We start from the raw sequence: 17,531 nt of genomic DNA, 5'->3' as shown, positions 1-17,531 counted from the left end.
AAGGCTTACAGGATCAACGTCTGAGGACAAAAAAATAAGTCATTATATGGTGTTCAGCTTGAGAAATAATCAGACCAGTGTAGGGTTTTCCCCACATTCTACCATGACACTAGCTATGTAGTTTTGGCCAAATCTCTTACCCCTAACCACTGCTTCATTTCCCAACCAGGGGATGGGACAGTACATTCTAATGTCCCTTCTCATTTCTGACATTCTACCTCTAAACTGGATATTCTCCTTATTTCTGCAGAAACTGCACTGGACCTAGGATGGAGGGTTGACCTTTCCCTCCCTCTCTGGGACAAACAGCATGGCCAGGGGCTAGCACAGTTACAAAGGTCTCAAGAATCAGGCAGGTTCAAACAGGGTTGGGAGCTTATACTAGAGGTTATTCCTATGCATTATACAGATGTCCCTTTTTAGTTTATGGTGTATTGCAGTGGTTGGAGGGAAGTACCTGAAACTGCTAAACTGTATTCCAGTAGCCTTGATTCTTGAAGATGATTGTATAACTATACAGCTTTTACACTGTGTCTGTGTGATTGTGAAAACCTTGTGTCTGATGCTCCTTTCACCCAAGGTATGGACAGATGAGTTAAAAAAAAAAAAGGAAATAAATAATAAGGGGAGATAAAGGGCACAAATTGTGTAGGGTAAATTGAAATATTGTGGGTCAATGAGAGGGAGGGGTAAGGGGCATGGGATGTCCGAGTGTCCGAGTTCTTTTTTTTCTTTTTTTTTTTTTGGAGTAATGCAAATGTTCTAAACATGATCATGGTGAAGAATACACAACTATATGATGATATTGTGAGCTACTGATTGTATAATATGGTTGGACTATATGTGTGTGGCTAGTTCTCAATAAAGAAAAAAAAGAATCTGGCAGGGAGCCACAGTAGAATCTTAAGTGCAGACATAACAGAAGCAGTATTTGTGGAATACTGGTCTTGAAGAGGCACAAAAATGAACTGAAGAGGGAAAAAATGGGCAAATATGAGACATTGGAAAAAAAAAGTGAACAATCCTTCAGGCTAAAAATACACATGGATTTGTTATTTTAGTCCTTTCGGCCTCATTTTTCCACAGGGTTGTCTGACATGCTGCTTGAAGGCATACTTACAGAGTCACACAAGCAATGATGGGGATTCCTCTAAGAACTGCAGAGTTCTTTATTCTTTCCTTTGTGGAATTTTTTAGTTGGACAACATAGATAAATTACGTTATACCATAAATCTTTCTTTGTTTTTCATGTCTTGCAGTTTCTATAACACATACACATATACACACTACTTTTTAATAAAAAAATAATATATGCTCATTTTAAAAAGCATTAAAATATAAAAATTTTAAAAGAATTATTTTTAACTTTCCTCTTCAAAGGCAGACCACCTACAGAAAAGTCAGGACTTGTGACTTGGGGACAAGATCACAGGAGCTGGGTTCTTTGAGGGTTTTCGGAATTTGCTCTGAAGGAAAATTCTTGGCACACACAGGCCTTCTTTTTTATTTACCATCTCACGAAACACATACTCATTCACTACTTCTTCATAACCTGTGTCCATAAAGAGCTGAGCCAGGAATTCTGGAAGACAAGCAGATCAACAGGGCTCACTGATAATGTTACATACACTTTGCAGTGGTTAAGCAGGCTGAGCGGAAGCCGGAGTCTTTTTTTTTAATGTAATGGAAATTTCAATGCTACAATTTAAAGGTTTTGTTTTCTTGGAGGGAGAAATCAACACTCCTACTTTCCACATGTTTATCATCTTATGCTTAAATAGTAACCTCCAATTAAATACAACTTAATCAGAAAAGGTTAAGGATCTTTTACTATCATAAGACCCCAAATATTAAAAGTATGAGTAAATACAAATAAAATTCTAAACAGGCTATATTCATACAAGGTCTGCATGTGCTCAATTTGTTTGCATCAAGCACTTCATTTATCCTAACATGAAGGAAAATCTATCAACAGAGGGAAAATTATCTGATGCTGTTCTACTCATAGGAAAATTTAATCTACATAAGATGTCGCTACATGTTAAATGAAACCAATAGAATAAATGGCTTGTAACATACATAAAGGCTCTTACTGAGATCATTACTCCAAAGAATATGCATTGAACACTTTGCAGATATTGTTGCATCTTCTCAATTATTTACAATTGGTTTAATCAGATTTTATGCATTAGAAACCCTAAAGCATCCTTTTAATTTCCACCTAACATTTTTACGATTTTGCAGTTATAACGTAAATAATTTACTTTTAGTTTCATTTTAAAAGAACACTTCATTTCAAGAAATAAAAGGGTTTGCAATAACAATTTAGAAAGATCTATTATCTTATGGTCCAGATTATTAGATAGGCTTTGAACCAAGGTTAAAGCACCTCTATGACTTGGGAAAGTAATCTCAAGGGAAATAGGACCCGATTGTCCTATCTGTTTTATTTCTGATTAAACAAAGTGAAGCATCTGACTTGCTACCCTGACGCCACTCATTCCTTTTTGCTAGCACAGTTCTCAGTAAGGCATCCATGTGGCATGTCAGGCCTGTTCATCACTCTGGACTTAGAAACATGATTAGACCCTGTAACCCCGGAGAAGGCCTGTGAGCTCCCAATGAATGGGAACCATGCCTCTGTCATCCTAGGGGCTCTCAGTGGCATGCGTGGGAAAGCTTGTTTCTTGGTTGGGCATGCGTGCTAAGGATAGCCACAACTCCCTCCTAAACCAGCATTACAATGGTAATTCAATCAAGAAACAGATACAAAAAATCAAATATTTTAAACCTAGATTCCATTTATCTTACCATCAGTAAAGAAATATGATCTGGTTCCATCTTGTCTAACATAAAAGTTTTCTCCAAGTTTGCTGCCAGGTTTAAATCTAAGCATGGCATGATCATACAGTCCATAGTCACGAAACAAGACATATTTGCCTGGTTTTAATACCTGTAAAACAAAAAATGCAGCTGCATTTAAGTCTGGAGAAAAATCTGGAGAACCCAGTCAAACAAAGTTTACTAAAAATAAGATCCAATTAATTGAGGGATTAATTGAGAATTTGTGATAATTATGAAAGGGGCCAGACTGGAGTACCCATATAATATGATGGAAAAAGGGCCTGCCAATCAAAGGAATAAGTAAGAATGGTCTGGCAGAGGCCCATAATATTGAAGGAACACTTCTTGAGCACCTCTAAGGGCACAGGAAGATCCAGGGTTATATGTAAAATGTTAAACACAATAAATAAACAAAATAATGAAAAGTACAACTATCTTGTTCTATTAATACACATTCAAGGACCTCTAAACGGCAAAACATTCTCTCAGCATTTTATTAGCTTTCTCCTAGTACGTGATCCTGTGCTCAAACTGTTTCTTTAAAAAAAAAATTATGTAATTCTGGCTTTTTACTGATTTCGGCTGGCATTCCTCATTCTGAGTTTTGCTGTGGTTTCACTATGCTCCCATTATGCATGCCACTAAACTAACTTGTCGATGCCTAGCCCTCTGCAGCTTACCAGACATTATCTCATTGGATCTTCACTATCGTTCCAGAAGGCAGAAAAGAATGTGATGACTATCCTCACGTGTGATGAGGAAACCAGCACTTGAAGAGGTCAAGCCAAGTGATCTGACCAGGATCACACAGTCTTACGAAGGTGGGGGGTGGGTGGTGGGGGTCAGGACTCACACTTAGGTCAAAAGGTCTCAGAGTAGAATCAGACATCACTGTTAGCCTTGGTGGGGATGCAGAGGGTAGAGTAGAAAGGGGGATTTGCTCCCTTTGCACTACTGATAAGAAAAGAGAGGCTCTGCTGGACTTCTTGATAAGAGGAAACAGAGATCCTAGGTCAAAGTGCAATAGTTTTAGGAAGAGAACCAATATTAGGACTAAGTAGTGGGTCCTACACTAGAGCCTTTCAGAGATGAAGTGTCAGAGAGCAGATATCTCAAAAATTAGAAGGCGGGCAGGCCACGGTGGCTCAGTAGGTAAGAATGCTTGCCTGCCATGCCCGAGGACCCGGGTCTGATTCCCGGTGCCTGCCCATGTAAACAAAAAAAAACAACAACAACAACAACAAAAAAAAATTAGAAGGCAAGATTAACAAGGTGTGGACATAATTGTCAGAATACTCCTTATCCCATCCCACCCATTTCTGATCCACAGTATTAGTATGGTATGTCCAGTCTACTTTTAAAATCCTTCATAAATCTGACCTCTTCTCACCACCTCCACTGTCCACTTTAATAGAAGACAGCCACATTATAGAGCTTTTTTGTTTCTTTGTTTTTTAACTTTTTTTATTGTATAGTATAACATATATACAAAGCAAAGAAATAAAAAAACAATAGTGGTTACAGGATAGATCCTAGAGTTTGCAAAGGATTTTTTTTTTCTTTTTTTTTTTACATGGGCAGGCACCGGGAATCGAACCCAGGTCCTCTGGCGTGGCAGGCAACCATTCTTGCCTGCTGAGCCACCATGGCCCCAAAGGATTATTTTTAAGACAAGCATTTAAAAATGGACTTGTGGGCGGGCCGCGGTGGCTCAGCGGGCAAGAGCGCTTGCCTGCCATGCCAGAGGACCTCGGTTCGATTCCCGGCCCCAGCCCATGTAAAAAACAAACAAACAAACAAAATATAATAAAAAATAAGAAAATGTTTCCCTTTCTTCCTCCCTTCCTTCCTTCCATCCTTCCTTCCTTCTCTGTCTTTCTTTCCTTCCTTTCCTCCCTCTCTCTTTAAAAAAAAAAAAAAAAAAAAAAAAAAAAAAAAAAAAATGGACTTGTGCCACCTACCATAAGAGAATTTTAATTTCCTTGGGAAAGTGTGTGATGTGCTGTCAACTTTTCTAAATGCAGTTTGCTATATCTCCTCTTCCTGAATAAAATATGAAAGCATAGTGCTCAATGCTTTCCAGTGCGCTAGCAGATTTTCTCACTTAATAAAATTTCCTATCAATATTAGCATCCATTTTAAATGTAAAGAGCCTCATGAATAAAAATAATCTTATCTTGTTAAAAAATGCTGTTTTAAATGTGAATAATTAAGAAAATTCTGAAAAATTTAGTTCACATGAGAAAAACATTCATTTCAGAAGGAAGGAAAAGCTGCCTGAGATAGCGGGAAAAACACTCACTCAGCAATTTGGAAATCTTGATTCAAATCCCAGTTCTTTCATTAACTAGTTGAATACTGTTGAGCAAGTAATTTCATTTCTCTGAATGTGTTCTCTCATCTGTAAAATAATAATTACAACACTAATGCTTCCTTTGATCATGGCACTATATAGTTAATCAGGCATTTTCCAAACTCCTATTCTTACACTCGTCCAATAACCCTGAGAAGTGCACACGTTAGGTTCTATTAAACCCACTTTATAATAAGTAAGGGTCAGAGTACAAGTGACTTGCCTGAGGTCTCAAGACAAGTCAATGGCATAGGAAAGATCTAAATATGAGGTTTTCTGATGACAGATTTGGTCTATTTTTACTTCACCATCTTATTCTAAAATCAAGGGAAATTTAACTTTAAAATTTTCTTTCAGTTTAAAATTCTGCAGTTATTTAATTTATCAAATGTTCCGATTCCGGAATAACAAGGACTATATTACAACTTATTACTGTGATTGTTCATACAAGGTTTTAGACCTGCCCACCAGGTATCTTATTGTCAGAGGCCAAGAGACTGCCTTTCTCTCTGGTAATTTCCTGATAAAGCACATGATTTCAAAATAACAAATCACTCACTATGCTTCGGCAAACTAACTCCAGATTAGGTGAAAAACAATCTCTATTGGAGAGTAAAAAACAAGAGGACTGCTGCAGAATCCTTTCTTATTTGTTATTAAAGAAAGGTTACCCCAGGGGCCAGGTGCAGCCTGGGATAGCTCAACTGATTTTTTTTTTCTTTCCTTTTTTAAATTAACATGTCATAGCTACTACAATATATTTAACATATTTTATTTACCTGTTTATAAGAAGTTCAACAACAGACAAAACTAATCTATGATGAAAGAGATCAGAAGAGTGGTTCCCTGAGTTCTCTGGGTGGGGGAGAGGGTGGGGGTACTGGAAAATCTGCAGGGACACCAGAACTGTCCTTTATCTAGTTGCTGTTTACACAAGTGTATAAACAGATAAACCGTACACTTAGGATTTGGTTTCTTATTAAATGTATGTTAAGCCTCAAGCAAATACAAAAAATATAATGTAAGCTGTGAATTATAAATTGAACATACCATCCAGCTAAAGAACTAGAAAATTATCAACACTTAGGCTTCTCCTCTATATCAACTCGCTGTCTTCTCTAGAATAGGGCTTCCTAATCTTGAATCCACAGACCAAAAAAAGGGAGTTAAGGTTAGATTCAAGGGGTCTGTGAACGTGGGTAGGAAAAAAAGTTTCGTCTTTATTTTCACTACTCTAAGTGAAATTTATTTAGCATTCCTTCAGTTATAAATGTGGGCACCAAAACATTTTAGAAATTACAAATATATTCACTTCATGAAGTTGTTGTAAATACCTCGATTTACAGTCATCAGTACTTCAAAATTTTGATATTAGACCTACCATTTAGATCTTGCTAATACTTTTCCTTTGTAAGCCTATGTATTTTATTTTAGGCCGCTAAAAACATTCTGAGAAGGGGTACATACCAAAGGGGTTCATGGCATAAAAACTGTAAGAACCCCTGCCATAGAGATCCACCAGGCTGGAAATGTGTTATTTAACAGTGCCTTGCTTTTTTGGAGGGTAGGAAGTCTTGCTCAAAAATGGTATCCAGCTCTAAGCAGCCTGTAGCAACCTGCTTTTTGAAAATGAGTCTGTATCACTATGTGTGCTTTCAGCGCTATACACTATTCCTTGTTTGATATATCACAATTTATATATCCTCTACTGATGGACTTCTGGGTTATTTTCAGTTTTTTTCTATTAAGAATATGGCTGCCATGAACACCCTCTATATCTCAGTACACATAGGTAAGTTTCTTTAGGGAATATTCATAGGAGTGGAACTGCTACATCACATGAATATCAAAATTGACTCTGCAAAATTATGACTAATTGATTTCTAGTGGTTATACCTATTTACACTCCTACCAGAGAAGTGTAAGGGTACTACTGATCCATACCTGACTTGGTCAGACTTAATTTTGCTAGCCCAATGGTGTCTCATTATGACTTTATTTTACAGTTCTAGACTACTGAGGTTATCTTTTCATTTGTTAACTCACCAAATATGCTCATTTTTCTACTCAGTGTCTGTCTTTCATATTGATATACAGAATCCGTATACATTCTGGATCTAACCTTTTTTTAGTAGTACGGGTTATAAATTTCTTTTCCCAACTTGTCTTTTCAGTTTCTGTGTTACCTTTTGATGAAAATAAACTCCTTATTTATTATAATTCATAACACAAATAATATTCTTTATGTTTAGAATGCTTTGTTCAGATTTTGAGAAAATTTTCCCCACTCTGACAGCAGAAAAATTTTCTCCTACATTTTCTGAAGTTTTAAAATGTTGTATTTTCTATTTAGAGTCTTTAATTCACCTGAGAATGACTCTTCTATAGGAGGTAAAGTAGGAACCAAATTTCATCCCCACATGAATAACCAATGGTCCCAGCACCATTTATTGAGCAGCCCTTCCTTTCCCAGTGATCTTCAATGGCACCCCCATCATATTTAAATTTCCATATATATGTGGATATATTTCTGAGCTTTCAATCACATTCCCAAGGTCAATTTATCTAATCTGTCAACACCAATCTATCTTAATTACTGTAGCACTACTGTTAAGTCTTTCATTTGGCAAAGTATAAATTCTCCTGACTCATTCTTCTTCTTCAGAAATATTTTAGCTATTATTGTGCCTTAGTTCTTTCCAAAAATTTAGATTCAACATGTCAATTTCCTCAAACAACAACAAACCCCTACCCCTAAAATACAAAAATAAAACCTGTCAGGATTTTTATCGGAACTGCACAGTATAAATAAAAGAGAACCGACAATCTTTACAATATAAAATTTATCTATGAATTTTATCTATGAATCTACAGTATTTCTTACCACATAAATTTTCTTCAATAGTTATATAATTTACACCATCTAGGTTTTATATATATCTGCTAGATTTATTCATAGGTAACTTTTATTTTTATACTGCTATTCTGAGAAGTTTTTTAAATTACATTTTTTTTGTATTAAGTATTGATTGTTACACATTGGTCTTTTATCCAGCCTCTTTGTAAAACTCTTATTACTTCTTAGATTTTGCAATTCCTTTAGCATGTTCTAGTTAGAAAACTATGTTGTCTGCAAATAATGGGTTTTGTTTCTTTGTTTCTCATCCTTAAATCTCTTATTTCCTGTCTTTTTTAGCTTGCTAGGACTTTCATTTCACGTTGAAGAATACTGAGTGAATACTCTAATCTCCATAAGGCTCCGGATACTCCTTACCTGTCCCCTATCTGCCACTCCTCCCTAATTCCTCAAACCACTCATCAGTGAAATCACTGGTACCTACAATTTCTTCTGAATGTTCCCTTCACATTCTTATTCTACCAGAAACACAGCTGTCCAAAGGACACAATTTCCCTGTAACCTCTCAGTTATGGATACGTTTTCTCCCATAGCCCTTGCACCACTGAGCCTAGAGATGCGGCCCGGTGTTCTTCTTGCTCCTCTTTGTTACTTTCTGTTCATTCTTCTTCCTCCTCTCAAAAACCCAGAGTTGTAAATCTCTGGTAATGCAATTACATCATCTACTATCCCTTATCATTACTGTCATCTCTCAGTCCCAGGATCATTTCCTTTCATTTCACAATGCGTTTCTCTTCTGGCTTACTGTCTTATCCTCCATGCTATTCCATTTTTAATTCTGGACATTTCCAATATTTGTGTGGATTGTCCTTCTAGATATCTGGGCCTCTTAATGATCTGAGCATCTCTTCCAAAATCTTATTTTCCACCCACACAAATCACTCATTCCATGGCAGCATCCCAGACCTGATCAACATGAAGAAGTATAAATCCTCCATACTTTTAAGATCATCCAAATCACTCCACCTTTCCAGCTCTCTTTCTCTGTAGTTCTCTACCATTCATAATCCTTCACCCTCACATAGCCCTCCAAACCACTGATCCTACCATTTTCCCAGATACCCTCACTTTCCTCTTTACCAAGCCTAAGTTTCATGCCCATTTATGGATGTATGTTGGGTTCTGATCTGCTCAGATCAGAGGATGGAGATAACAAGAAGAAATCTCACAAAACCTCATAGGCAGAGGGCTAAAACCTGTGCGGTAACATCCAAATTTTTAAAAATGTTGTTTTAACTGAGAATAATTCCCTAATAGTTTTCCAGCATCTTGAAATTTCTACCTCACTACTTATTTTAAAACAATTAAAACCAGAGTTAAATTTCAATGTATAGCTCTAAATACAGTAGAAGCTTTTTAACCAACATCTATTTTTTTCAACTTGCTGAATGCTCTCCTCTCTGGAGCTCAGAAAGCAGAATGACTGCAGCTCATGACTCACTGACCATTTGAAGCTTGCAGGCTTAGGCCACACATCCTTGTACTTTGATGCCCCGGGTAAGCTGCATGCTTACCAAGAGTTACCTTTGTTTGTTACCAAATTGGCTTTTGCCAGTTGTACTTGGTTTTATAATTATATAAATATATAACTATATAATTATACATTATTTATAGAGAATATATAAACAACGAAATATGAATATGTATAGACAGCATTTTTACTTTCTATGAAAAGTTAAGTTTAATACTCTAGAAAGGCTTGATAAAGAAGTACTGAACAAACTGTCAGTTAGGTATGGGAGAATCAACTGAAAGTCTTGGTAAAAATATAAAAAATTCTGCCTTCGGATTACTTTTCAATTGTTTTTAAGTTCTTGCTCCACTTTTAAGGAAACCAAAATTCCATTGGGTGTATGCTTATGTAAGAAAGATGGTCAGTGGTCTTCTAGTCAATGCAAAGCCTTGGCCTTACATCAAAAGAATTATGAATGAATATTTCTATATTTTTAAGTTATAATAAACTGTTTATGATAAGATTGTACCATTTTAAACTTCTTTGTTTAGTTGACTTTTTAAATCAACCAACACTGTTACCAGCTGTTTTGTGTACATAAGAGACCTTTACCAGTTTACAAAACACCCTTACACATATGACCTCACCTGCATCTCACAACAGCCCTTTGAATGAGACACACCCTCATTTTAAAAGTAAGGAAACTGAGGCTCAGAGAAGGGATGAGGTGGCTCATCTTGAGTCACATGACTAATAAAGGACACTTTACTTCTTGAGTGTTAAGGCAGCCTCCTAGTGGCCACTGCAGCTTGGGTTCTCACTGTTCTAATAACAACAGTGATGGCAGTAATAAATACGACAGTAATGATGGCTGACTTCCAAAGTGCACTTATTACGTGCTAGGTGTTGTGCTAAGCACTTTATATATCTCATTTAATCCCTCTCAAATCCTATGATCTCAGTACTATTACTCAGACATTTTACAGATAAGGAAACTGAAGCTCAGAGAGGTAAAGTAATTTGCTTTGCCCAAGTGGTGAAGTCAGGTTTGAAATCTAAGCACTCTGACTCCAGATTGTACACTCTTTTTTTTGAATTTTTTGTTCATGGATTTATTCAAATGTATGAAAAACTACTTGCCTGACACAGTATAGGCACTCAGTAAATAGTTGTTGAATGGATTCATTAAAAGGAAAGAAAGAATTGGGAAAAAAATACACAGAGCAACTATCTACTAGAAAATATTTGTATACTGCTGGGCTAGGAGCTAAGCAGAGACTCAAATAAAGAATAAAAGAAAAAGCCCTTCCCTCTAGCTTCTAATCTGGAGAAGCCAACTTATATACAAATGACATAATGAAAACCTAAGTCCCCAGCAACTGGTACAGATAGAAGGTTCTCTTGGAGTTCAGAGGAGGGAGCAACACTCTATCTTAGATGATGAAGGAAGGCCATTAAAAAAAAGTGGGTTTAGGGCCAGGTCTTGACGTATGGTATATTGGCTAGGGTTCTCTAGAGAAACAGAATCAGTTGGAGATATCCATAGATACAAAATTTATAAAAGCATCTCACATGACCGTGGGAATGTAGTGTCCAAGGTCTATAGGGCAGGCCACAAGCTGGTAACTCCTGTGAAGGTTCTTAACAACCTCTCAGGGGAGGCTGGCTGGGCAACCGTGGGAATGTAAGAGTCCAAGGTCTGTAGGGCAGGCTGTAAGGTGGTAACTCTGATGAAGTCCTTCAACAAATTCTCCAAACTCTAGGCTCTTGACCACTATGCCATTCTTTCTCTTGCCTTACAGCATGACTCCACAGATCCCAGGTAAATAAATAATCATGCTTCCTCTAAGGCTGGCCAAGTTCTGGAGATCAGCCACAGCCATACAAACCAGAACACAGAGAGGACATTTTATGCTACACACTGATTATACAGCCTTCCTGGGGAGAACAGGGAAACTGAATCTAGATTACATATAAGCCCTGGAGGGAAGGTAAGCAAAAGGACTGGGGTGTCCAGTTCTCAACTGCAGACCCCAAATTACTTACTTTGCGAACATTTTCTAAGACAAGGTGCATCTTATCAGGGTGAACAGCAGAGAGAACAAATATCAACATGACAACATCCACCGACTCCGCGGGTACATGTTCCAGAAGGTCATCTTTAGTCAGATCGCACTGGAAAACCATGCATCTTTCTGTATTATATAAAGGACTTTGCTAGAGTGGGGGAAAAACAAAAGAATTTTAATCCAACAAATATGCTGATATACATAGAAAAATATAGCATCAAAAGGAGATCTTATTTCTACCTATATACTGTTACGAACAATTACTTTGTGAAGAAGTAAAATTGAACTCTAAACATTTTCATATAAAGGATGTAATATTTAATAGTGTTCTAAGAGGTAGGATTTCATTTCAACAAATCATTTTTAATTGAGGAAAGAATAGCCTGTTGCATATTCAAAACTGAGTATTTTAGAAGCATTTATTTCCAAAGGGATGTTAATGAAAAACTGGCCTCCATTTCCTAATCTTCCATAGAATCTTTTAGTACAAGCCCAAATTCTAAGAGAAGTCCTTCCAACTTGCCTTTCTGAGACGTTCCCATAGTTCTTCTGAGGTATATTTTCCCTTAAACAGCAAACCAAATAAACCTAGCTTTTTTTGACTACGGGTATGCTCCTGGTACACTTTGGTTGGTGGGCTTTGACACATGTATAAGAGTACTATGAAGAAAAATATTAAACTTTCTTTTATGTAAATGAGGACCTGAATAAAAAAAAAGTATACAGCTACTGAATGAGAAGATTCAACATTGAAAAGATGTCATTTCTACCTGTAATTCCACCTATGAATCCAATGTAATCTCAACTGAATCCCAATAGATTTCTAGAAATTTGACAAGGTAAATCTAACTCATCTGCATGAGAAAAATCTTTAGGAATAGCCACATGGAATTTTTAAAAAGGAGAACAATGAAAAGGGAGATATATGTAGTAAAAAAAAAACAATGTGATTTGGGAATAGGAACAGATTAGTGGGACAGAAGTGTCCAGAAACAGACCCATGTATATAAGGAGTTAAGTATTGTATATATTAAAAGATAGATGATAAATGGCTACCCAGAAGAATTCTGGAAGAATTAAAGGACTTCCGGTTTTGGATTGGAAAGGTAGAGAGATAGAAAGATACTGCTTCCATCATTACAAGAAAAAAGCTGCACAACCAACTAAGAAACAACTTTTTGTATATCCGTCAGGAAACTAAGGTCACAGGACAACCAGCCAACCCAAATTCTAGAGAGAGATGCCTTCGGGGAGACAGAGGACCCAAGCATTTGCTTACGTTACCTGAGGCAGAAACTTTCAGACTGGAAAGATTAAACTAGAAATTTTGACAAATTGCTGGAGCCAAATTGGGCTAACTTGAGAGTATGAAGCTTCTGGGGGACCTGAAGTCATAGAGATTAGCTGATGTTTCTTCCAGAACTCCACCCAGCTCTCATCAGGAGGATGCTGAGAATCCAGAGCTTCTCCTTATACCCCTTAAGGAAGAAAAGGTTGAATTTGCCTTGGGGAAGGTCATTTGAGACCTGCAGTCTAAGGGTAGAATACCTCAGAGACTAGAAATGAAAACTACTCCTCTAGACCCAGTCTTAATTCATAAGGAGAATGGCCTTGAGACTGGGACACTGGTGAATATTCCCTGCAGCTTGGGGTGGGGGAAGCTCTACTCCTGAAGAGAGTCAGAAACACTTGAGAATGCCAACCCCTGAGACAAAGGCCCATTGTACAATTCAAAAATTGAGACCTAATTCACACATTAGAGAATGTTCCCCTATTTCCACCCCCTACCACACTTCACAACTCTCCAGTAATAGTAACAGTGGGAGAGCTGCAAGAAACTGACACTCTCTGGGGAATGGCACAAAAGGCAGACCCAAAGCCAAGAGGGGAGACAAAAACAAAGTCACTAGACGAATCCAAAGTCTCTACTGCCCACAGTAAAAAATAAATCCCAACACTGGTAACTATAACAACAACGAGCTTCAAATACAGCCCAACTCCAGATGAGAATATAACAAATCCTTATTACTTCAGTGTCTATCACCCATGTCTGGCTTTGAACAGAGAAGTAGAAGGCATGCCAAAAGGCAAGAAAAAAACACAGACTGAAGATACAAAGCAATCATCAGAACCAGACTCAGATATGACAGAGATAGTGGAACTATTAGACTGGGCATTTAAAATAACTATGATTAAAGTTAAACTTTAATAGAAAAGGTAGTCAGCATGCATGATCAAATAGATAAAAGCTATCAGAAAGATAAGAGATGGAAGCTAGGAGAAGGAGTAAATGAAAATTCTAGAAAGAGTAACAGAAATGAAGAATGCCTTCAAAAGGCTCATCAGTGGACCCGACTACACAGGACAGACAGAGGATAACAGAAATTATACAAACTGAAAATACAAAGAGAAAAAAGTGAAACAAACAGAATGGAGCATCCAAGGCTTGTGGGGCAATATTAGATGGTATAACACATATGTAACTGAAATCCCAGAAGGAAGAGAAACAGAGAATGGGAGCTGAAGAAAAATAATGGTCGAAAATTTTCAAGATTAATTATAAAACATAATAACCAAAATTACAAAAATATATAGGTGTTTATATTTAAATTTGGGGAATAAAGAACTCTTAAACAAGGTGAAAAACCTTAGCACCTCAAAAAAAAAAAAAGAAGAAACGTGACAGTACAAAGTCTGTGTAAGAAAAAAGATACCATAAACAATGCTGAAAAACAATGGATAAATTGGAAGAAAATGTTTGCATGTAAATAACAGAAACAATAATATCCAGAATATATCCTAAAAACAAGGAAGAAAATGACAACACAGTAGAAAAACTGGCAAAGGTTATGAACAGATTTCTACTATAATACAAGCCTCATATCAGCACAGGGGGTGATGTTTCATCTGGTTTGTTCTCTAATTAACCCCAGTAATTGGCACATATCAGGCTTTCAGTAAATATATACTGAATAAAGGAATTCACATCAGAAGAAAAACTAATGCTTATCTACATTATCAAGGTCTTCAACCTCACTGGTAATTAGAGAAAAACAAATTAAAATATGGAACAGATACAAGGAATGAGAGATCGCTATGTAACAGGAGGAAAACCAAGGAACCCCAAGGACTGCAGCAAGAAAGCACCAGAACGCTACAGGAGAAAGCATTTCATTGTTCATGCCTTAATTATGGATTTTTAACCCCTGAAACTGTGAATCAATAAATTCCTGCTGTTAAGCCAACCCACTGTATGGTATTTGTCACAGTAGCCTGGCAAACTGATATGAAAAGCACACTGTGGTCGTGTCAAAAAAATTCCTTTTTCTCTGGAGATGTACACTGACATATTTAGGAGTGAAGTGTTTTGACATCTGTAATTTGCTTTAAAGTGGTTCAGCAAAGGAAAAAATCTACAGACGAAGTAAATGTGGCAAACTGCTTATAATCATTAAATCTGAGAAAAAGTATACAGTGTCTTTTTTTCTATTTTTCTAAATAAAGTTGTGTTTCTAATGAAAACTATAGTTAATAGTGATAATAGCTGGTTAGGTCTGGGGAGTGGACTGGAATTAGGCAAATGAATACAGAGAGCTGATCACACAAGCCTAAGAAAACAAACATAACAATACAAGGATGGTGCACCAACCTTAACATATTCAACTGCTCTTGGAGAAAAATCACAGGCATAAGCAAAGATATTCAGATCTTCTTCTAAAAGTGGGAATAAACAGTTCCCAACTCCACAGCCAGCTTCAAGCATAGTCAATTTTTGATCGTTGAACTAGGGAAAGAGAACTCAAAGATACAGCACATTACATTCGCACAAGGAAGAAAAATGAGAAGGTTCAGAACATAAGAGACAAGGTCTCTGTCCCCATGACGTGGGCAAGTGAACAAATGCCCAAAAGCTAATAAAGGTACCTCATTTGTTGTTCAACTATTCAAGTACTGGGTATTTTGTTGTGGAGGAAAAAAAAGTGCTTAATGGCTGAAAGAACAAGTTCTGGAACTAAATAACCTGCCTGCATTCAAATCCCAACTCCTCTACTCATCCTCATGTCCTATCCCTTGGGCAAATCAAACAGCTTTGTGCCTCAATTTCATCTGCAAGTGGGGATAATAAACATAACACTATTTCATGGAGTTATCATAAGGCATAAATTAGAAAATCTGTAAAATTCTTAGAAAAGGGCTATGATGAGTGTTCCTTAACAATGACTATTAATATTGTTACTCTGTCACTGAAGTCAGTCAGTATAAATTTAATGTTTACAACTTGCAGATTAACTTTAAATAGAAAACGGCTACTGCACTTACCTCCTCTATGCATTACACATCCCGAAAACTAATGAAACCCCTTGTGAGATTAAACACTCTATTTCTCTCCCAAGGTACAAAGCATTTTAATAGGCTTCATAAACTCTCTACTCCCCAATCCTCAGGGAATGCAATAAAGCACTCCTCTCTACAAATTTTAAATGTAGAATGGCCCATATAAGGTGCAAAATTAGCTTACCTCCCTACATGATCTTAGCTCCTTAAACTCTCTGGAAGTCCAGTGTCTATCTTTGAAGAAATTGGTACTATTTCTTTTGTAAAAAAGATCCCAGTTCTTCTGAGCCTCTTTTTCCAGCTTTTGCTGTTTAAAATCAGACACCAAAGCTTGATCTCTTTTCAATTTCTCCTCTTCTTCAGAGCTGAGAATCCTTGCCTGTAGCCCTTTTCTTTGCAAAGAAGCCATCTCATTAAGTTGACCACAATGTGCTTCACACTGCTGAAAATTCTCCACCCCTGTTTAACCGGAAGAATCCATAATATTGCAGAGGCAGGATTTTCTCAGATGAGTTTCCCTATGCCAGGTTCGCCTGCGCCTCAGGAAGCACCAGGGACTTCTAAAGAAAAAAGAATGCGAGTCTAGCTAATGATTCTAGAACAGTTCTTTAAGATGCTGCAACCAATTCATCAAACATTTACTAGATGCTCATTCTACAGAAAACTCTGCTACGAAAGGTCACAAAGAAGACCAAGATATACTTCTTGCCCTCAAACGGCTTACCATCCAGTGGCCAGGCCTGGCTTATGCACCGAACTCTAATTCAAGACAAAATGAGTCAATTTTTACAATAAATTTATATAGTTGTGAAAAAGGACACTCTCAAGATCTGAATACAAAACCTTGGGGGAAAATGCTCATCAATTTTCAGGGCCTGTGAAGGGAATAACTTAACAACAACGAAAGCTGAACAGGAGGCGGTGGTGGGTTGCCAGATAGAAGTAGGATCATCGTTTCCCAAGGTCTGCAGGATCAAGACTCCGTTTTGCTCGGTGACATCGAGATAAGCCCGGGTGGTCCGAGTCTCTAAGTCTCAGATCCCACTCACACGAGACTGTCGTACGAACCAGAGGGGGCGTCGTTTTTCAGAAACTGAAGCTCCCACACCCCTTCACGGCACGAAGGGGAAGAAGATACCCAGTTATGCGTAGCAGAGGGTCCTGAGTACACAGGTCTCCCAGGACATTCTGAATGAACTGAGCCCACTTGCGGACATCTAGGGCTGCAGAGAGCTGGCCATGTTAGCTATCCGACCCGGACTAATTTAGTCGTGCGCTCTAGGCCCACCCTCAGCATTTCTAGGTTCATCTGTTGACCCAGGGCCTGACACACTCACCCCTCAGCCAGCACCAGCGCTCGGAGGCGAACTTTAGGAGCCGCCACAGGAAAACCCGAGCTGGGTCAAGACAGACTTGCGGACCTCGATTTGGGATTCTAAGGCCGGAGTTATTTCGCCATGAAACCTCGCCCGCTACATCCGCCGCGAACCCTTAAGTCCCTCCCCGACACCGGAAATCCCTCAGTCTCGCTTCGTCCGAGTCTCCCCCTACCCCGACGCA

The 17,531-nt window shown here is 37.8% G+C and overlaps 1 protein-coding gene across 2 annotated transcripts; it reads right to left on the bottom strand.

Moving 5' to 3' along the window:
* Positions 1-1,280: 1,280 nt before the first annotated feature.
* Positions 1,281-17,480, bottom strand: METTL6 (methyltransferase 6, tRNA N3-cytidine). Of its 2 annotated transcripts, XM_077130085.1 has the most exons (6): positions 17,309-17,480; positions 16,156-16,531; positions 15,286-15,420; positions 11,614-11,784; positions 2,812-2,953; positions 1,281-1,582 (listed from the first exon to the last, which is right to left on the bottom strand). In XM_077130085.1, the coding sequence occupies exons 2-6, from the start codon at positions 16,378-16,380 to the stop codon at positions 1,401-1,403; spliced, it is 855 nt and encodes a 284-aa protein (XP_076986200.1). In that variant the 5' UTR covers positions 16,381-16,531; positions 17,309-17,480; the 3' UTR covers positions 1,281-1,400. The 2 variants fall into 2 exon arrangements, with proteins under 2 accessions (XP_076986200.1, XP_076986201.1); XM_077130086.1 differs by lacking the exon at positions 15,286-15,420.
* Positions 17,481-17,531: the final 51 nt, after the last annotated feature.

The sequence above is a fragment of the Tamandua tetradactyla genome, chromosome 15 (assembly GCF_023851605.1).
Source record: "Tamandua tetradactyla isolate mTamTet1 chromosome 15, mTamTet1.pri, whole genome shotgun sequence".
NCBI classification, from domain to species: Eukaryota; Metazoa; Chordata; class Mammalia; order Pilosa; family Myrmecophagidae; genus Tamandua; species Tamandua tetradactyla.
The sequence above is the reverse complement of the archived record's forward strand: the minus strand, read 5'-3'. Positions and strand labels throughout refer to the sequence as shown.